A 16,781-nucleotide genomic window follows, 5' to 3' on the forward strand; every position below is an offset into this window, starting at 1 on the left:
GAAATTCAGTTGGTGTTCTCACACACAGTAATGTTGATATCTTTTCTCTTTTCTTTCTTTCTTTTCTTTTCTTTTCTTTTTTCTTTTTTTTTTTTTTTGAGACAGGGTCTTGCCCTGTCACCTAGGCTGGAATGCAGTAGTGTTATCACCTATCACTGCAGCCTTAAACTCCCAGGCTCAAGCAATCCTCCCACCTCTGCTTCCTGAGTAGCTGGGACTACAGGCATGCGCCACCATGCCCAGCTAATTTTTTTGTATTTTTGATGGAGACAAGGTTTCACCATGTTGCCCAGGCTGGTCTCAAACTCCTGGGCTCAAGTGATACACCTGTGGCCTCCAAAAGTGTTAGGATTACAGGTGTGAGCCACCGCGCCTGGCCAATGTTGGTATGTGTTACAGAATTTGATTTGGCCCTTTTTTCTTCCTGTATGTATATGACTTGCTTAGTCTCCTGCTTACTGCCACTGAAGATTTTTTTTTTTTTTAATTTTCAACTTGTTATTTGTTTTTCTTTTCATGTAATTACTTCTTTCCTGGTTGGCCTACAGTAACTCTAGCAAGATTTTTTTTTTTTTTTTTATTAAACATTTCCTTGGCCCAACCTCTCTGTGATTCTTACTCATACCCTAATCACTTCCCATTTGGACGATAAATTCCCTCTTTTACTGTTTACTCTCTGTGGTTGACTCCCCTACTCCACAATATAAATAACCTAGGATTTCAATTCAGAAAGAGGAAGTGACTCACCGTCTCAGAAGAAGGGAGGGAGAGAGCTTTCCTGAGAAGTTAGACAATGCAGCCACCGAGCTGCCTATGATGCAAAGTACTGGGAGGGTGGAGACTAAGTGATTTCCAAAAAGGTAACAGTAGCCAAGAGGAAGCTCAGACTCAAGAGATTCATGACTGCCCAACAGTTATAGGGAGGGTGTGTAAGATTTCAAACCTGATCTCCACTCTTAGTTCTTATCACTCCATCATGCTGATTCTCATGAAGTGTTAAGTTCTTCTTCTTATAGAGAGAAATTTAGCCCCCCCCCCCAAAAAAAAGAGGAGGGGAAGGGAAGAGAAAAAGATCATGAATAATCTTTGGTCTAATATGAAGCAACAAGGCCCCATCTCACTTCTGTGAGGTAGGTGGGAGTACCTCCATTTTGCAGACGAGAAAATTTCCTGGGAGAGAAGTGACATTGCAGTCAGAAGTCACAGCAGTTTTTACCGGATAGAACTCAGATTTTTTTTTTTTTTTTTTGGAGACTGGGTCTTGCTATGTTGCCCAGGCTGGTCTTGAACTCCTGGGTTTAAGCAGTCCACCCACTGCAGGCTCCTAGGTATCTAGGATGTCATGCCTGGCAAAACCCAGTTTTTTGTTCTTGTTTTTTCTTTTGAGATGGGGTATCGCTCTGTAACCCAGGCTGAGGTATGGTGGTGTAATCTCTGCTCACTGTGACCTCTCCCACCCTGGGTTTAAGTGATTCTCCTACCTCAGCCTCCCTAGTAGCTGGGACCATAGGCACGCACCTCCATGCCTGGCTAATTTTTTGTGGTTTTTTTGGTAGAGACAGGGTTTCACCATGTTGCCCAGGCTGGTCTCAAACTCCTGACCTCAAGTGATCCACCTGCCTTGGACTCCCGAAGTGCTGGGATTACATGTGTGAGCCCCCACGCCTAGCCAGAACTCAGATTTTGTATCTACTGTTTGCTCTTTGCTTTTGCCTTCTGGCTTTAGTCCATCTTTCTCTCTGCCTTCCTGTAGGAGGAGAGAGAGACATTCTGTGTCAAGTTTTTTCCCCAGAGCATTCAGTCAGCAATACCCCTGACCCAGGTCCCGCCTCAAGGCAATGGGTATTTTAGGGTACAGAATTAACACATTTTGAATATTTTTTTTGAAAAAACTAAGTGCTGACCTATTAATAACTTCAAATGTCTTTACATTTCTTTCCTCATACTCTTAACTTGGCAAGTGGCAGTTTCAGTGCTGTCAAGACTCAGTAACTTCTGAGAGGAAAATCCCTCCTTTCACACACTTTGTGGGACAGGATGTTAATACAATATCTTGTGCTACTAATCTGGGGAACATCTTTTTTGTAAAATCTCCAAAGGAATTGTAGGAAAGCAGTCCTCACAGAGCCCTTTGCGTGGACCTCTTCCACTGGTGTCACATAAGAGTGACGTGCATCACTAACATGCATAGATCTGTCCCCAGCACTGGTCCCGAGGGCTCTGTACATTGTAGGCTTCATTGGTGGTCATCAAGTCTCAGGAGCTTAGTCCCAGGTGCTCAGTCAATAAATTGGTCTGTATAACCTCTTGGTGATTTTGATGAGGGAAAATGCAGCAGTAATCACCATTTATGGAGTGCTTACTGTATACCTAGCTCTGCACTAAGTGCTTTACATACATTTTATTGAAATTCATATATCAGCCTTAATCATTAGGTATCATTATCCTAGTTTGTGGTGAGAAAATGAAGGTTCAAAGAGGTTGAATAACTTGCCCAAGGTCACAAAGCTAGTTAGTAATAGAGCGGAGACTCAAGCGAGACTTAACAGGCCAAAAGGAATTAATTATCTTCTCCCAAACCTGTCCCCGGCACACTCTTCTGTCTCAGTTGGCAGCCACTCCTGACATAGTGTTATCCAGGGCACTTCTCTTTTCTCACACTCCAGCCCAGTCCATCCAGGAAACCTAATGGCTCTGTCTTCAAAACATCACCAACACTGGACCGGTTCTCACCGCCTCTGCCGCTGCCACTCTCATCGCTCACCTGCATTTTCTGTGGCTTCCCCAGCTGTGCTCCTGCTTCACTTTTGCCCCCTACTGTCTACTCTCAACACTGCAGCAAGAGTGATCCCTCTGAAACAAACAGGGTCCTATTGTTCAGAGCCCTCAGTGGCTTTTTTTTTTTTTTTAGAGTAAACAAATGTCAAAACCCTTATAGTGGGGGAAAAGGCTCTGACCTGATTCGGAGTCTGTTCCCTTTCAGACCTCATTTCCTACTCTTCTTCTGTTGTTTACTCTGTGCCAGAAACGTGGACCTTCCTGCATTTCCTCCATGACAGCAGGCAGGGCCCCGCCACAGAGCCTTTGCACGGGCTTTTCCTCCTGCTGCTACCACACTTACCCCAGCTGTCTGCATGGGTAACTTTCTTTCTCTTTTTTTTTTTTTGAGACGGAGTCTCGCTCTGTCGCCCAGGCTGGGGTGCAGTGGCCGGATCTCAGCTCACTGCAAGCTCCGCCTCCCGGGTTTACGCCATTCTCCTGCCTCAGCCTCCTGAGTAGCTGGGACTACAGGCGCCCGCCACCACGCCCGGCTAGTTTTTTGTATTTTTTTAGTAGAGACGGGGTTTCACCGTGTTAGCCAGGATGGTCTCGATCTCCTGACCTCGTGATCCGCCCGTCTTGGCCTCCCAAAGTGCTGGGATTACAGGCTTGAGCCACCGCGCCCGGCCTACATGGGTAACTTTCTTACCTTCTTCCAGTCTCAGTGCCGATGTCCCCTCTGCAGTGAAACCAACCATGAACACCCTATTTACCATGGTGGCCTTCCTGCTGATCCTCTTCACTCAGGTCTATATTTTTTTTGGTCATAATATATCACTTTCTAACATGCTGTGTAATTTACTTACTGTGCTGATAGTTTATCATCTGGCTTCTACTGCAAAAACATAAGTCCAGGTATTTCTGTCTGTCTTCTCCACTGCTGTATTCTAAGTGCCTAGAACAGTGCCTGGCCCATCGTAGGCCGTCAATGTGGATCTGTTGAATGAATGAATGAATGAATGAAATGTGACGTTAGAGTTTAATTAACCACTAAGCTGTACCACCTCCCTGGGTAGTTGCAGCAGCAAAGAAATTCTACAATAGCTAATTCAAAGCAATTTTTAAAAAATACTTTAGAATGCAGATACATGAGGTATGAGTTTTAGAGCAAATACTCTCGTTGATTTTCCTCCAATGTTCAGGTTGGCTCTCATCTTCATTATCCAGCTTCGTAAATTGCTTTGTTTAAAATACTATGTGTCATGTGTTTATGGAGTAAAAAGAGGAGCAGATAAGAACACATGACTCAACCTGTTTTTCTGGCACTTGCTCAGTGGGGGATAATTAAACACAATTGGCAGATGGAGCTCTTTGAAATGTTATCTGATGAATCAAATATTGCATAATTTGTTGTTGACATTACTTGAATTGTGCAATTTACGATGTTTAAAAATTAAAAATTTCCAAATTTTGGTCTGCTATAATTCCTATTTAGCTATTAATGCAACTTAAATTCCCTCATGAATTCTACTCTAGGCCCCAACACAACAAAAGGGGGTGGTAGACTTCAACGCATTTTCTAAAAGACTATTTGAGCGTATTTAAATCATAAATTTATCACTTGGGGAAAAGCTACGAATGAAGAGAAATCATACCAATTTTGTAGTAAGGGTGGGCGAGTCTTTGGGGAGCATGGTTGCCTTGTCCTTGCCAGATGAAAGGCTTTCTGAGAGCAGACATATGCAGTTGTATGTGAACGTGAACTACCGCTATGCAGTGATAAGGTCTGCGGGATAAACCTAGAAAGATGGCAATACGTAACGAAAATGATACACTTTTATTTTTGTAAACAACAGTCCATTTCTCGCCTATGATAGTGGTTTTCAGAGGAACAGTTTGCAGGAATTTTACATAACTGTTTTCACCTATAAACCATGCACAAGGCATTCCTAAAAGGTGTCATCTGTATTTATCAAAATGTCTGTCACTTTGGTTATGAATCAGAAAATACTGAAGCAGTTCTTTTGGCAAACACCTCATGATTTGAAGTAATTCAACATGGCATCTTGGATGAGTTCTTGTTTCCTGACTCTCTTATTTGTGTATCAGAAGCAGGGTATGTGGTAATGTGTTTTTATTCGTGCGTCTGACTCATTGCTAGACTTTGGGAAACCACTTTATGGGGTATTTGAAGTTCAAATCCAGCCTCTCATTTGGGTTAATGAGGTAATTGTAGTTGTGTGTTTACCTGGGATATACTTGGCCAGAAGCAGACTAAGGGCTCGTGGCCCTCTCCACTTAATTCTTTCCATTATACTACACTCTCCACCTGTCTGATTCCATGCAACCTTAAATCTCTTCCCTTTTCATTTTATTCTTTTTTTTTTTCTGAGACAGAGTCTCACTCTGTTGCCCAGGCTGGAGTGCAGTAGCATGATCTCAGCTCACTGCAACCTCCACCTCCCGGGTTCAAGCGATTCTCCTGCCTCAGCCTCCTGAGTAGCTGGAATTACAGGCGCCCACCACCATGCCTAGCTAATTTTTGTATTTTTAGTAGAGACAGGGTTTCACCATGTTGGCCAGGCTGGTCTCAAACTCCTGACCTCGTGATCCGCCCGCCTCGGCCTCCCAAAGTGCTGGGATTACAGCACTTTGTGAGCCACCATGCCCAGCCTTCATTTTATTCTTAGTCACGGTATCTGATGATGTGTCTGTATGGATGGTTCATGGCCTGTCTTTGATCTCTTAAACCTGTTAGTCCAGGGACCACAGATAGCAGCAGGAGTCATGTATATTTGGATTACAGAATAGGGCACACCAGAAATTTATTTGCATTAATTTTCACAATGGCTTTCAGAATCTTCATGCTGTCATGATTAAGAAATAAGAATGAAAACAGAAGAGCTAAAGCATTCAATTTAGGAACTGAGAAATAGAGATAGAGCTAAGGAAATGTATGAATGAACTATATTCTTTTCTGGAAAAGATTAGAAGTATACATAATAACAGTCTTCATGCATTTGAAGAAATGTGTGCTGATGTTATTGTTCTCAAAAGACTAATTGTTAGAAGTTTCTAAGAGGCCCAGTGAAATGATGCCTCACTTATACTCCACTGTCTAGGGAATGAGAGCATACCTATTCAGAACCAGACAATATTGGCAAAGTAGTTTTATGTCACTGATGAAATCCATTATAAAAACTGCTATTTCCACTTTTATTAATAGCAGAGTAAACTGGAACTCACAAAATATATTAGGACTTGAATCATGTTTTTACAGTTATCTAATTCCTGTAGAAAAATTGAAACTGTCATTAGATATCCTTCTGTTTTATCTTTTTAAAATGGAAATGTGTTTGAATTGTTTCCAGGTACCCTCCAGTATATGGCACCAGAAATAATAGATAAAGGACCAAGAGGCTATGGAAAAGCAGCAGACATCTGGTCTCTGGGCTGTACAATCATCGAAATGGCCACAGGAAAACCCCCATTTTATGAACTGGGAGAGCCACAAGCAGCTATGTTCAAGGTCACACTTCATTTCTCTTAAAAACAAATGGATAAAGCTTTTTATAGCTATTGGATGTTCTGTGTGTGTGTGTCATTTTTTTTAGATAAAGGGAGCTAAGTAAACACGAACTGAGAACACATTAAAGGTCAAGAAGAGTCTCTCTCAGAGCCAGCGCTGGTGCCTCACACAGCGGATCTCTCTGTGCCTTAGTTTCTCAGCTATAAAGTGAGATTCAATGTAACTTCCATTGACCACCTTTTAACAACACAGTATAAATAACACATGACTATACTGAAGGTGATTTAAGCCCTTTAGGAAACAGTCTGAAAATTTTCTGTGGAGGAAGATATAAGAACATTTTTTAATCTGTTTAGGAATTAAATCAAAATTAATAATTTCCTTCTCTACCGTAATAGTTTGAAGGCTTCATTTTTTAAAAAAGAGCATAATTACCATTTTAAGTAAATCAATCTTATTCTCATATACCTACTCCTCTAGCTTGTTAATTTGGCCATCAGTAACTCCTATGGGAGGAGGAAGAAGCCCCACCTTTTGCAGTAGGAGGTACCTGATAATAAAAGTAGGCTTGTGAGAGCACAAGTGCCAGCAGTTTGGGATCTGGGGACTGAGCATGGCTATGACCTGCGTCTTGAATCCCTGTAGTCCTCCCCTGCCAGACTGCCAGGCCAACAGGGAGTTTGAAATGGAAACATGCTTCCCAAGTAGTAAAACTCACACGTCTGCTACTTTCTAAGGCAGAGAACTTTAAAAAAAAAATTATTTATTTATTTATTTATTTATTTATTTATTTATTTATTTATTTATTTATTTATTGTGCTCTCCTGTGGTATCCAAGGCAAAGGACTTTTTTTTGTGTGTGTGTGGAGACAAGAGTCTCGATCTGTCACCCAGGCTGGAGTGCAGTGACGTGATCTCAGCTCACTGCAACCTCCGCCTCCCAAGTTCAAGCAATTCTCATGCCTCAGCCTCCTGAGTGGCTGGGATTGCAGGCGCACACCACCACACCCAGCTAATTTTTTGTATTTTAGTACAGACGGGGTTTCACCATGTTGCCCAGGCTGGTCTCAAAGTCCTGAACTCAGGCCCTCCGCCTACCTTGGCCTACCAAAGTGCCAGGATTACAGGCGTGAGCCACGCATTTGGCCTGAGAGGACTTTTGATGGTAATTGTTATTCCTCTCCCTGCTGCAGACCATGTTTCTAGCCCTTATTCCATCTGTGTGTAGCCTCTTGTGAGGGGCCATGTGTTGTTACAGACCTTCCGCTTTTGTGCAAAGCTTGGCTTTATGCTTGAAGACAATCTGATAGGATACTGCTGGTATAACAATGAGTAGTGTGACCAAACTTCAAAGAGCAATGACAGGTGCCAAGAGAGGTGCCTTTCTTGCCATGAGTGGATGTCTTTCTCTTCTTGGCCAGTCTTTCAGGTTTCCTCCAGTGTCTAGGACTTATCTGAAATGCTGCTTTATAATTCACGAATGTAGTGATTATTATACCATGTTTTTTGTCACATTAGGCCAGTCTAAGCTGTGCACAGGAAATGACGCTATCTTAGAGAGATGGCGTGACATAGATTGTGGCACTAGTTTACAGTGTTTGAATCCAGGCTCCAGCATGGTCAAGATATTTGAGACTTTGAGCAAATTATTTAAACTGCTTGTGCCTCAGTTGCCTCATCTATAAAATAAGGATGAAAATAGTACCTGTTGGCCAAGCATGGTGGCTCACACCTGTAATCCCAGCACTTTGGGAGGCCAAGGCGGGCAGATCACCTGAGTCGGGAGTTCAAGATCAGCCTGGCCAACATGGTGAAACCTCCCCTCTACTAAAAAAAAAAAAAAAAAAAAAGAAAAATAGAAATAGAGGGTCATGGTGGCAGGCATCTGTAATCCCAGCTACTCGGGAGGCTGAGGCAGGAGAATCACTTGAGCCCAGGACGGGGAGGTTGCAGTGAGTCAAGATCACACCCCTGCACTCCAACCTGGGCAACAAAATGAGACTCCATCTTAAAAAAAAAAAAAAGTACCTGTATAATAAGAGCTTTTTGAGGAGTATATGAGGTAAAATGTACCAAGCACTTAGAACTGTGTCTGACACATAGTATAGGCTATATAATTCTTACAAATAATTATATATTGTTTATATTACAATGAATTTATATAAGCTATATAAGAACAAAAGGATTTCTTTTGAAAATTTGCTCTGTACTAAAAAATGAAAATACCAATACTTTTTTTAGAATAGAAGCAATAAGAAGTAAATTCTAATTATTATAAAAATAGGTTTGTTTCATTTTAAAGTGCTTTTAAGTATCTCTTTTAATGTAGGTGATTTGAGACAGGGAAAATATTCACAAATCATGTAATAGGGAAAAGAACATGGGCTTTAATCCAAACAGTTCAGGTTCAAATCCCAGATCCCTCTTTTCTTAACCATGTTACCTCATCCTTTCTAAGCCTTATTTTCCTCATTGGTGTAACAAGGAAAATATTTAATCCACTGGGTTGTTGGAAGGATTTGATGAGATTCATAAGTGGAGAAACCCCAGCACAATGTCCAGCACTTAGCTATTGTGAGCAACTCAGTGGTCTCAGCTCAGTGGCTGAGCATGGTGGCTCATGGCTGTAATCCTAGCACTCTGGGAGGCCGAGGTGGGTGGATCGCTTGAACCCAGGAGTTTGGACCAGCCTGTGCAACATGGCGAAACCCTGTCTCTGCAGAAAGTACAAAAAATTAGCCAGGCGTGGTAGCATGCACCTGTAGTCTGAGCTACTCAGGAGGCCGAGATGAAAGAATCGTTTGAGGCCGGGCGCGGTGGCTCAAGCCTGTAATCCCAGCACTTTGGGAGGCCGAGACGGGCGGATCACGAGGTCAGGAGATCGAGACCATCCTGGCTAACACAGTGAAACCCTGTCTCTACTAAAAATACAAAAAACTAGCCGGGCGAGGTGGCGGCGCCTGTAGTCCCAGCTACTCGGGAGGCTGAGGCAGGAGAATGGCGTGAGCCCGGGAGGCGGAGCTTGCAGTGAGCTGAGATCTGGCCACTGTACTCCAGCCTGGGTGACAGACGAGACTCCGTCTCAAAAAAAAAAAAAAAAAAAAAAAAAAAAAAAAAAAAAAGAATCGTTTGAGCCTGGGAGGTTGAGACTGCAGTAAGCTGAGATTGCACCACTCTGCATTCCAGCGTGGGCGACAGAGTGAGACCCTGTCTCAAAAATAAATAAATAAATGAAAATAAAGATTCTTTTTGTGTGCCAGTGTACCAATATGTTCTAAAGCTTTGAAAGACTAAATTATTACTCCGTAGTGCTGTCTACTGTCTTCAACTAATTATTCTGCCTGTGCCATTGGTGAAGTTACCAAGGCACTCTGTCAATCTTCTATAACCTACAGCAAACGCATCTCATCTCCCTTTGAGAAAAACCATGAGTTTGTGTTGTATAATAAAAGATCTTGTTGCATTGGGGCATCAAGTTATGGAAGCTGGGGTTCAGGTGCTGAGGTGTTCACTCAGAAGACACATTGCACTTTTTATATTTATGTCTTAGGTGGGAATGTTTAAAGTCCACCCTGAGATCCCAGAATCCATGTCTGCAGAGGCCAAGGCATTCATCCTGAAATGTTTTGAACCAGACCCTGACAAGAGAGCCTGTGCTAACGACTTGCTTGTTGATGAGTTTTTAAAAGTTTCAAGCAAAAAGAAAAAGACACAACCTAAGCTTTCAGGTATGTGATTGCATTGAAGAGGAGGATATAGCCTGAGTCCCTAAATCCTAAGCTGTTAAAATGGAAGAATTTTCCGGAAGTAAACTAACCTGTTTACAGATATCACTGGAAATTGGTGTAAATATTAGCACAGTGTTCTCAGGCATTTGGTTGCAGCATCAGGGAGCTGTGTTCCATCAATTTCACGAATGCTGGGACCTCATACATAGTAGTCTTCAATGACATAGTTAGTAGGTAGTTAGTATGTCAGCATCTATGTCACTCTAGCATTGTGGATACTAAGGTTCAAGTGTAAGAGGGGTTAAATTTAGCCTTTTGGAGCTGAAACCCCAGATTACCATAAATGGGCCTACAGAGCCATTATAGAGCTGTTGAATTTCCAAGCTCTGTAGGTAATAGGTTCTTTTAATTTTAGGCAGTAGAAAATACCTGTTGTCTCTTAGGGTATATACTTCTGAATAATTACACCCCCAAAAAAAGGAAAGAAGGAAAAAGAAAGAGAACAAAGATTGCCAGCTATAAATAAAACAGCAGTGTAAAAATATAAGTACATTGTACTTTTGCAATAATTGTCTATAACTCAGAAAAAAAAAAAACAAGCAAAGGTTCCAATTGTTCTTGGCATTTTTTGGTGTTTATATTGGATGAGAACGGGCAGATTGAATGTTTGGAGAGGACATTGATCCCATTTCAGGCATTCACTTTTTGTTGATTTCTCAGTTTAACAACAAATCCAGCACGTGCTTATTCATGGCTGTTTGCTTTTCTTTCCACAGCTCTTTCAGCTGGATCAAATGGTGAGTTTGTTTTTACTTTGCCCATTGAGCTGAGACCTGGTGTCTCGTGTGATAAACTCCAGACTTCCCATCAAGTAGCCTCATCCTCTGCTCCCGGCTTACATTGGTGGGGGGTTGAGGGAGTACTGTAAGGATGTGTGCAGCTGCAAGCCTACCTGGGTTGTTCCTTTGGAAACCCCTCATCTTTCTCTTTCATGAGTGGGGGTGGCTTAAATTTTTTCTCCCTAAAAGCAAGATAGTAACTGTGTTTTTGACATCTTCAATTTGAGTGAAGTAAATGCTTCCTTATCTAGGAGCCAGTTGACTACCCAATGTGTTTCTTGTGGAAAATATCAATGCCGGATACTTTCCTCTATCATCTTTGGAGTGATACATTGTATTTTTAGTGGTCAGGAGTTATTGTGCCTTTGTTTTCTAATGTTGGCGTTTACGGATCATAACTAGGAAGGTAGAGAAGGTAGATTTTCCCTAGGAAGATCCATTAAAGCATTTCAAAGAGTAGTAAAGAACATGGGGCTGGGTGTGGTGGTTCACTCCTGTAATCTCATCACTTTGGGAGGCTGAGGTGGGTGGATTGCTTGAGCTCAGGAATTTGATACCAGCCTGGGCAATAAGGTGAGACCCCATCTCTACTAAAAATACAAAAAAATAGCTGGGTGTGGTGGTGCATGCCTATGGTCCCAGCTACTCAGGAGGCTGAGGTGGGAGGATCGCTTGAGCCTAGTGTAGTGGAGGTTGCAGTGAGCCATGATTATACCACTGCACTCCAGCCTGGGTGACAGAGCGAGACCCTGTCTCAAAAAAAAGAAAACAAAACAAAACAAAAAACGAACAGCATGGTGTTCGATTTTCCTAAGTTGGATGAGTGGTTGATTAAATAGTTCAGGGGGCTTAATGTTCATTGTGCATAGGTTCTGCAGGCCAGGGGCAGGGGCAGGTTTTTGCAGGTTGCTCAGATGCCCCAAAGCCAATCAGTCCAGGAGTAGAGGCCTGTTAATTGGGGTTTCCTGGGTACAGCCTCTCTACTTTTTCTTCTTCCATGTCTTCCATTCTGAGAATCTGGGGAAACTCAGAAGAGGAAAGGCACATCCTTGTGCCTCTTTTCTCCACAGACAGCCTGGGCTCCGGAAGGCAGCCTTGCATTGTCACAAAGTCAGCCGTGCAGCACTTGGCAACCTTCTGACCAGCCTGCTTCTGGTATCCTAAAATGGACACTGACTTCAGAATTACACAGAAGTGGGTTCTGATCCCACTGACCCACTTTCTAAATATGGGACATGCACATTTCTTCTGTCATTCTTTGCTGGTAACATTACCTACTTCACAGATTTGGTTCTGAGAATAAAATAAAATAATATCCTAAAAGAGCCTTGGAGCTGTGCCCAGAAGTTTAGTCCATGATTATTTTATCCCTTCCACATGGCTTGGTTTTTGTTCGCAGGAAATGGGTTCCCATCACACACACGCATTTAGCTTCTGTGAACTCAACTATACACACTTAGCAAGAGTGTGCATGTGCGAGAGAGAGAGAGAGAGAGATCATTTAAGTGGACAGTTCTGCCCATGTCTTCTCAGTGACTATGTACCTTAGAGTGAGCATGAGATGGAAGGTGTAAACCTGCTGAACTCTAGTCAGTCAGGTTCCCATTGCCCTTTCGCCCCTCATGCTCACACGTGGACTTGGGCCTAGAAAAAGGGGCAGTCCCCAATTCCCTGCATAATTAAACTGTTCAGACTCTCAGCTAAAACAGTATAATTACATGGATGGTGTGCCTCCTCTCTGTCCTCCCTAGGAGAGCAGGACAGATGTGCTAACCAAATTAGGAGCTAAAATCCCTCCCTCAATTTTTTTTTTGAGATGGAGTCCCAGGCTGGAGTGCAGTGGCACAATCTCAGCTTACTGCAACCCTCTGCCTCCCAGGCTCAAGCGATCCTCCCACCTCACCCTCCTGAGTAGCTGGGACTGTAGGCGCCCACCACCACACCCAGCTAATTTTTGTATTTTTAGTAAAGACGGGGTTTTGCCATGTTGGCCAGGCTGGTCTTGAACTCCTGGCCTCAAGTGATCTACCCACCTCGGCCTCCCATAGTGCTGGGATTACATGAGCCACCATGCCTTGCTTAAAATCCCATTTGATTGTTCCCAGGTATTTAGAAAATGGCATGCCTCATGTTAATTGAAACAATGACCTATTAGCTACTCTTACTCTCCTTCTAGATGAGTGCAAGATACAGGCCTCTTCCTTCCCCAGGTACTTTCTATAGGCCACGTATGTGTTTCTTTCCAGAGCACAGGCCCACCTCTTAAGGTTCTCTACCTCCCATAACTGCACTTGGCTTCCCCTCAAGAGGGGAGTAAGAGGGTGGTGACGATGAGACCCCCTTCCCCTTTAGAGAGAGACATGACTTGTCTCATCCTGACTGCTCTCCCATGGCCACACACAGACCCAGAGATTTAAGTAATTCACGTTAACTTAAATATTAATTGTACAGTTATGGTGTGCACAGGAAATGTGCTAGGCCCTGAATGTATAAGGATGATAAAGACAGAATTCCTGATTTTAAAGAGCCGTTGACCTTATAGGAGAAAAACACTGGAAAAAGTCATCTTCACCATAGTGTAGTTTAGTCTGTGCAGAGGAGTCAAAAGGGAGAGACAGTGATTGAAGTCAGTCTGAGAATGCCGTTTCAAGGCAGACTTTCCAGTGAGGTGCACCTGATGAGTAAGAACAAATGTGAACTTAACAGGTGGATGGGGAGTGGAGATCCAGGTGAGGCCACTCCTCGCATAAGTTAATGCCAGGATGTGTGAAACTTTACTGTGTATTCAGGAAGCCTTGCTGACTCAGCAGCACTGGTGCTTAAAGTCAAAGGAGAGGGATGATGCTGGAGTGGGGAGCAGGCTCAGATCCCAAAGGGCTCCTTATGAAATGCTAAGGAATCAGCAAGGAGGGTTGGGGAGCCGGGGAAATTTTTTATCTGAAATAATATTATAGACTAGCACTGGATATATGATTCTGCAGTAAGAGAAATGTCCTGTACCTGCCCTGTCCAATACATTAGCCACTAGTCATATGTGGCTATTAGACACACTACACATGGCGACCATGGCTGAGGCATTGAATTTTTATTATTTGAATGTTAATATTAATAACCATATGAGGGTAGTAGCGACCATGTTGGACAGTGAAGCTATTGATGGATCATTCCGATAGCTGTGTGAGGATGGTTTATTTAATAACATTTATTCCATAACATTTTTAACCCTCTGCTATGCACTTGGCACTAGAATATAGGCACGAGGCACTAGGAATATAGCTGTGCCTCAGTTGGTCCCAGATCCTGCCTGCATGGATCTCTTGCAATGCTTGTTAAAAATTGAGATGCCTGACCCTTCTCAGAATCTGGAGGTGCAAGCTGGAATTCTGTACTTTTAAGTAAACCCAGATGATTCTTGTCATCACTGCAGTGTGAGAACCATTATTCTATGTTTGGCCAGCTGGAGACTGGAGGCAGGATGGCCAGTTAGGAGACTCTGTGTTGTGGCCAGACTTTGTTCCTAAACTGTCTAGGAGAAGGAGAACCATAAAGATCCCTAGTGATCATGAATAGCTGTGAGGACTTGAGGCCACCCTCACAGCAATGGAAGGGATTTAGAAAATCCCCACTTGCCCAAAGCAGGAATGTATCTAATTCCTTAAAGGTTGCACTATCTCCCTTCCATAGACGGGAGCTCCCAGCAATCTAGAGTCCGTAGAGTGGCCAGTCACCCCTCCCGACTCCAGCCTACCCCTGGCCTCTTGGTAAAGCTATCTCTTAGGGGTATGGGGCTCACGCCCCTTCCCATCAGCCCCTGAAATAGGGCAATGAGAATCATCTCCCTAGAGAAGCACCTTTGACGTGTTCTATCCTCAGAGAGGTTCATTCAGCCTCTTTTAGACTCTTCATGGTCAACCCCATAGAGGAGGGCTCCTTAATACCTGGCAAGACATCAGCAGTAAGGCTGCCTGTGACTGGAAATCCTGCCAGGCTCCTCTCTTGCAGCCTGGGGTCCCAATCACTCACGTGTATGAGCTGATGTTCAAGGAACTTGTAACCTCTGTGATATCTGGAAACTGTCACCGTGCTCCCTTGGAAATATTTATACTTGAGCTTCTTCCCATTTACAGTGATACAGAAAGGCTCTATGCATTCTCACTTGCCTGGAAATATTCATAACTTAAGAAGCTGGAAATCTCAGGCATGGATTTGATCCTATTTCCACCACAAACGTATAAAGCGACCTGTCTCAGCACCACCTGTCTCGCTCTTTCCACCCCTTACAATAGAGAAAACATTCATTGTCCTGCAGAAGGCCAATCCCCCACAGTTGAGTTCTGGTCCTGTGGAGCCCCTGTGACTCCTCCAGCTTCTGCCTCTCCCGATGAGTTCCATATACACATGCTGTAGTGTCTTCTGTCCTAAACCCATCCTTCCCCTGATCTACAAATGGCCTCACTGGCTGATACCACCACCATTTTTTTTTGCCCTCCATCCCAGCTTCCCGTCTTGAAGTACAGTGTCACCGGATCTCCACCTCTTCCTTCCCACCCATGTAGCGTCTCCCCTTCCACATGATTACTGGGCCTGCTCTGGCCAAGGTCTAATGAGATCTCTTCAGTCAAATCCAACAAGTGCCTTTCTCAACCTATTCAGCTTCTCAGTGGCTCTCGGCCTGGATGACCGTTCTCTCTTACTTTTGCCCCTCCTGTGTGGGCTTCCATGACACCCCATTTTCTCTGTTTTCCTCCAACCTCATGGCTGCTCCTTGTCATTCTCCTTGGCTGCCTGTTCATTCCCTTCTTTTCCTCTAAATATTGGCATTCTTAAGGGCTGGGTCTATGCTGTCTTTTTATCTTTCCCCAAATTATGTCATCCTTTAAATTCCATCTCCAGCCAGTAGGCTGCTGAGGTTCTATCTAGCCTAGTCTTCTGAGCTCCAGACTCATATCCAATTGCTTTTTTTTTTTTTTTTTTTAGATGGAGTCTTGCTGGAGGCTGGAGTGCAGTGGCATGATCTTGGCTCACTACAAATTCCGCTTCCTGGGTTCAAGCAATTCTCCTGCCTCAGCCTCCTGAGTAGCCGTCACTACAGGCAAACCACCATGTCAGGTTAATTTTTGTATTTTTAGTAGAGGCGGGGTTTCACCATGTTGGCCAGGCATCTCGAACTTCCAAATCAGATGATCCGCCTGCCTCAGCCTCCCAAAGTGCTGGGATTACAGGCGTAAGCCACCGCGCCCGTCCCCACCAATTGCCTTCTTCATTTTTCAAACTGAACTGTCAAATAACACCCCTTATCCACTAAAAAGAACTTTTCCTTTTTGGCCTGTATTATTTCTCATCTTAGTATATAAGTACAATATGCATCCATTCAGTTTCTTAGGCCAGAATTCTACTTTGGGGTCATTTTTGATTCTTCCTTTTGACACCCTTCACTCTGGTCCATCAGCAACTCCTGCTGGCTACCTGACAAATAGTAGATGATCCACAACTGTATGTTAGATGAATGAATGCATGTGCCTAACAGAGAAGGGGACTCAATCTAGAATCAGGTTCACTCATTTAAAATCAAGCAGGCCGGGTGCGGTGGCTCACACCAGTAATCCCAGCACTTTGAGAGGCTGAAGGGGGTGGATTACTTGATGTCAGGAGTTTGAGACCAGCCTGGCCAACATGGCGAAATCCTCTCTCTACTAACAATACAAAAATTAGCCAGGCTTGGTGGCACACGCCTGTAATCCCAGCTACTTGGGAGAGTGAGGCAGGAAAATCACTTGAACCCAGGAGGTGGAGGTTGTACTGAGCTGAGATCATGCCACTGCACTTCAGCATGAGAAAAAGAATGTGACTCCATCTCAAAAATAAAAATAAAATCAAGCCAAGGAGGGAATCAGGGCTCTGCACATAGAACATGCAGAATATCTA

General features: G+C 43.5%; 1 protein-coding gene across 3 annotated transcripts in view; it reads left to right on the forward strand.

The window, feature by feature from the left end:
• Positions 1–16,781, forward strand: part of MAP3K5 (mitogen-activated protein kinase kinase kinase 5) — a 252,403-nt gene that overhangs the window by 192,188 nt on the left and 43,434 nt on the right. For all 3 annotated transcript variants that reach the window (XM_030928710.1, XM_010379481.2, XM_030928711.1), the window contains 3 exons: positions 6,132–6,289; positions 9,840–10,017; positions 10,794–10,814. In XM_030928710.1, coding sequence (XP_030784570.1) covers positions 6,132–6,289; positions 9,840–10,017; positions 10,794–10,814 — 357 coding nt within the window. The remainder of the gene's footprint in view (positions 1–6,131; positions 6,290–9,839; positions 10,018–10,793; positions 10,815–16,781) is intronic.

Source organism: Rhinopithecus roxellana, chromosome 4, assembly GCF_007565055.1.
Source record: "Rhinopithecus roxellana isolate Shanxi Qingling chromosome 4, ASM756505v1, whole genome shotgun sequence".
NCBI lineage: Eukaryota > Metazoa > Chordata > Mammalia > Primates > Cercopithecidae > Rhinopithecus > Rhinopithecus roxellana.